Here is a 4,423-nt window from a genome sequence, read left to right as displayed (position 1 = left end):
TTCTTTGGGTCCTAGAAATGGTTTCGTCAAGATACTTTTCATATGTCATCCTCGCATGATTTGACCTGGGAGCAGCATTATGACTGTGATTGCATTCAGTAGAGAAAGTTACGCTTGCTCTGGACGTTACCCAGAAAGGTCTTTGAGGGGGTCAGGGCCTAGAGTGTTTCCCTCAGACAAAGCTGAATCAAGCAGAAATACTTTTTTTCAGGATAAAGACGAGTTTATTTTCTTCAGAGAAAAATCTTGTCACAAAAGTCATTCTCCAGGCTTTTTGTGTTTTACCTGAGGCAAACGCCTCTGCTAAAAGGGATGAGAAAGACAAAGACCAATTTGGCTACTCTTTAACTGTCTAGGTTCTTTAAAAGATATTGCACTAAGCTAGTTACTGAATAATCTGTAACAACCTCCTCTGTGATACTCTTGGTTTCCTCCTCTCCTGAGATGCTCTCTTTCTGAAATTTTGCATTGCAGTGTATCCTCTTACAAAGGCTGTATAAACTTGAAAATCCCTCATTATGACCTATTCTTTTAAAGTGCTGAAGTTGTGATTCCGTTAACTGTACTCAGAGAACGCAAATGTCATGTAACACTTTTTTTTCAGGCAGTTCCCCAAAGCTGGTCCTGGCTTTGCTGGAAAAGTCCAGTTAGTTTCACTCTCTAGATGATGGCGTGCACACACCACCACCTTCTCTTAAAGCTTTAACAGAGAAAAAGACTGTTTTAAACTTCAAGACTTCTTCTCATAGGGATAACCCAGAAAGCTGCCCAGCTTATTTCAACTAGAGGTACTTGGACTTGCCGTCATGTACTTTCAGAAGATGTGCAGTGTACAGATGTGCTTTATGACCCTACTACTGCCTTATGGCACTCAGGGGTGGGGGAGAGACTGATAAAGCATAAAAAGAGATCACCAGGAACAAGAGAAATGTATTTATTTAAAGTAACCGTAAAGAAAGCCACATAAACAGTCCAAAAGAACCAGCATCTCTGCAATCCTGTCAAGGAAAATGCGCCTGTAGCATTTGCCAGGAATTACCTTTGAGCTAATTGGTAATATTTATTGTGCCCTATCACAAACAAGTTTTTTAATACAAGCTGGTTTAAGCAAAAACAGATTTCAATACACATTAATTCCAAGTGCCAAAGTCATATAAGTCAGTCAGGCCCAGTGCCAACCACCATCCTTTCAGGGTTGAGCAGAGCGTTCCCAAGGCCTCTGTTAATGTGTTGTAGGTATGAGGCAGCTTTAGAAGAGACGAATCCCTCTATTTTTGTCATAATAGATACCAGAGCCTGTATTTTCTCCAGTAATTTTGATATGGGGCCAAAGAAAAGAATTTAAACTAAGCTATTTTCTTCCACTGATACAGGCTTCAGTTGTAAGACCAATGGAAGGTTCAAGAGAACTCCCTCTAATTCTTGCAGCTGTAACTACAGTGTAATAGGAAAACAGTAATAATTCAAAAGTGCATGGAGGTGACACACAGAGATTTAGCTTTAAACCACAGGGTCATAAAAACATAACCATGATCAAGTCCCTTGGATGCACTCATCCAAGGCCCTCTGCCAATTAATCAGTGCTATAAATGAGCTCTTGGTTTTCTTTCCGTATTTTCTTCCCTCTACCAACAGCATGATAGACTGCAAAGACTTACTTTTTTAAATCAGTGCATGAGGAAAGCCGTGTAACTCTACTGGTTTCTGAGTTATAATTAACAATATATTTTGCATTTTACAGCTTCACAAAAAATTTGGTGATATCACAGCCGTACTTTGTAGCTAAAGAACGTCTCTTCAGCTGGCTTCTTTCCTTGGCCTGTTGAGCAGTTCTCTGCAAAAGGAAAGGCAGCTCTGGTCAGTAAGGGTTGTTACTTGGCAACAGCACATTCGAGGGAAAGCGTTAGCCCACAGTTAATTCTAATTTTGCAGTAGAGAATGTAATGTAATGACATGCAAATGTTTAAGGTGACATTTTCCCAAAAGCTGAGGAAACTGCTGTAACAGTTCAACGCTACCTGTCACTGTCACTTTATGGGATGGAAAGGGTGGGAGTGCAGGGGCTGTTCCGCTGGAGACGACGGGGCTGAGGAGGAACGTAACAAGTGTAATACTGCCTGACGGGTGGGAGAGGGAGAGCCGGGCTGTCCCCAGGGGCGCGATGCAGCACTGCCACAGCACCCTGCATGCCCTGCCTGGGGCCTTCCCGCGGGACAGGGGAGGAGGCTTGACCCTGAGAGTGGACAGGGTGACAACCTGACGGGGGTCAGAGGGTGCAGGACCACAGGGGATGGCAGGTGCAGGACTGCAGCGGGTGGCTGCTGAGCAACCAGTTCTGACCTTGACCTGAGCCCTGCTCTGAGCCCAGGGTCAAACTGCATTATCTGTTGTGGTCCCTGCACCCAAAACACTTCTGTGGCGCGATAAATGCCACCCCAGCACACATTCCGCAGTGTTTCCCTGCGAGAGGGTGAGGATTCCTGGCCATCCCATACTGACCTTTCTGTGGCAGACCGTACACAGGGTCTGAAGGTTTTCCAGGGAGCACTGTCCTCCTCCACTGTAAACAGGCTTGATGTGGTCTGCCTGCCAGAACTGGCCTTCCATGGGGTTTGTTATGATTTCATTCAGCTGCAGTAAAAGGACATGATGCTGGAAGTGTTAGTTATGCCTTCTCTCCTACATGTATGTTCTACTCTATGAACAAGAAAATAACTCAGGGAAGTGGCTATTCATAGTTTTCATCAAGAGAAAGTAAGCCAGCCTTAGCATTTTTCTGTTACTCCCCCATGACAGGCAGACAACTGTAATGTGAATTGGCATGTTTTCACCTAGCCTGCGGCGTGCTGAAGGACAGTGCAGTGGGTCAGGGGAAAAACAGAAGAGGTTCGGTTTTCTTGATTGGCACAGTAAGTTACCGTCGATGCCATTTTGTCTTCAAGTGCTGATATTAAAAACAAATATACACAACTGAAAATGTGCAACAGCTTAAAGAAGCGGGCCTAATTAGGTGTTTGTCATTTAAGTTTTTGATCAAGACAGCAGGAATTGTAATAAGGAGCACTGAGAAGCCTTAGGTGATAAAGCCTAATGTCAGCTTTTGAAAAGGTAACTTAGACACCACACCAAGTTCCGTTCACCTGGAAGAAACCTTCACAAGGCTTCTGGTCTCAGCCTTCAGTGTGCACCACCTTATTTTAAAAGGCTGCAAGCAACAAAGCTGATCTCACGCATGCGACAAGTGACAGTAAATGACTTATTTTGCACGTTTCAGTGTGCACCTGCTGAATTTGTTTAAACAATTTTGAACCAGTAATTTCTGAGGCAGAGTTCACAGCAGAAAATGAAATAGCATTTTAGTTTCTGAATAAAAATACTGCTTTATGTAGGAACGTTCCCCCCTCCCTGCTCTGCCACCTTCAAGTCAGCAAAGCAGCACTCACAGCCATGGAAGAACGGTGGTAGTTTGTAATGCATTTTGAGGTGATCCTGAGAGGAGCTGTGACAATGAAGCTGTGACAACTGGCTTTTGTGAAGCTCCTACCAAACGTTCTGCAATGTCGGAATAACTTTGTACTACTAGAATACATCCATTCTTAAATTGCTTCATAACCAGAAAGTTTGTTTGTAAAGTACACTTCCAGTAAATCTGGCTGCAGTGTTCACCCCCCTGAGGAATGTGAATTCTGATGCCTGGGCCTTTCAGCAATGAAAAATGTGTTAGAAGACATTGGGGGCTTTTGGGTCTAAGATTTTGTGGGGTTTTTTGTTCTGTAGTTGGCACTGGGTTAACCTTCAATCATCAACCTGTAAGAAGTTTTTGTATTTCTCTGAGCTACCTGCTACAGGAATACACAGATTGGCTTTTACTGCTGAAACCCCGCTGTTATTACCTGCCCAAGTGGAAGGCAAGACATCCAAGAACTCTCCAGAAGTTTCTTACGCTGGCTCTTGGGCGCATCTCTGATGCTGAGATAAAGCTCCTGGGCATTTTGATTACAAAACTGGCAAACACCGCGTTCAATTTCAAACACTTTAGTCCTGAGGTAGCTCTGACTAGAGCGAATCGAGAAGTCCTCCTGGCAGGCGTGAGAGCAGAACCGTGTGTCCCAAGCACGGGCCTGGCAGCCGGGGTCAAGGCGAGCGGTTGGCTGCTGGCAGCTGAGGCAGAGCGGGTTCCCTTGGCTGTCCAAGGCTTGCAAATAGCCCTTGGGAAGGGAGGAGCCTTCACCTTCAGGCTGCTCTGGCTGAAGAACTGCCCCGCCTTTTCCATTTTCTGAAAGCAACCTGTTTGCAGAGAACGAAGTACAGCTGTTTATAACGGGGATATTCAGCAACACAATTCAGTAGGGTTTTTTTATGCACTGTGTATTTCCATTAGATGATACCTTTTATACTCAAATACTGATTTTAATTGTAGTGA

At 44.4% G+C, this 4,423-nt stretch overlaps 1 protein-coding gene across 8 annotated transcripts in view; it reads right to left on the bottom strand.

The window, feature by feature from the left end:
* Positions 1 to 918: 918 nt before the first annotated feature.
* Positions 919 to 4,423, bottom strand: part of ZRANB3 (zinc finger RANBP2-type containing 3) — a 53,896-nt gene continuing 50,391 nt past the window's right edge. For all 8 annotated transcript variants that reach the window (XM_064451060.1, XM_064451059.1, XM_064451054.1 and 5 more), the window contains 3 exons: positions 3,894 to 4,287; positions 2,500 to 2,631; positions 919 to 1,834 (listed from right to left, as the gene is read on the bottom strand). In XM_064451060.1, the coding sequence (XP_064307130.1) occupies positions 1,736 to 1,834; positions 2,500 to 2,631; positions 3,894 to 4,287 (625 nt within the window). In that variant the 3' untranslated portion in view covers positions 919 to 1,735. The remainder of the gene's footprint in view (positions 1,835 to 2,499; positions 2,632 to 3,893; positions 4,288 to 4,423) is intronic.

This window comes from Phalacrocorax carbo, chromosome 5 (genome assembly GCF_963921805.1).
Source record: "Phalacrocorax carbo chromosome 5, bPhaCar2.1, whole genome shotgun sequence".
NCBI classification, from domain to species: domain Eukaryota; kingdom Metazoa; phylum Chordata; class Aves; order Suliformes; family Phalacrocoracidae; genus Phalacrocorax; species Phalacrocorax carbo.
Note: the sequence above shows the minus strand (reverse complement) of the source record. Positions and strands in the feature narration are given on the sequence as shown.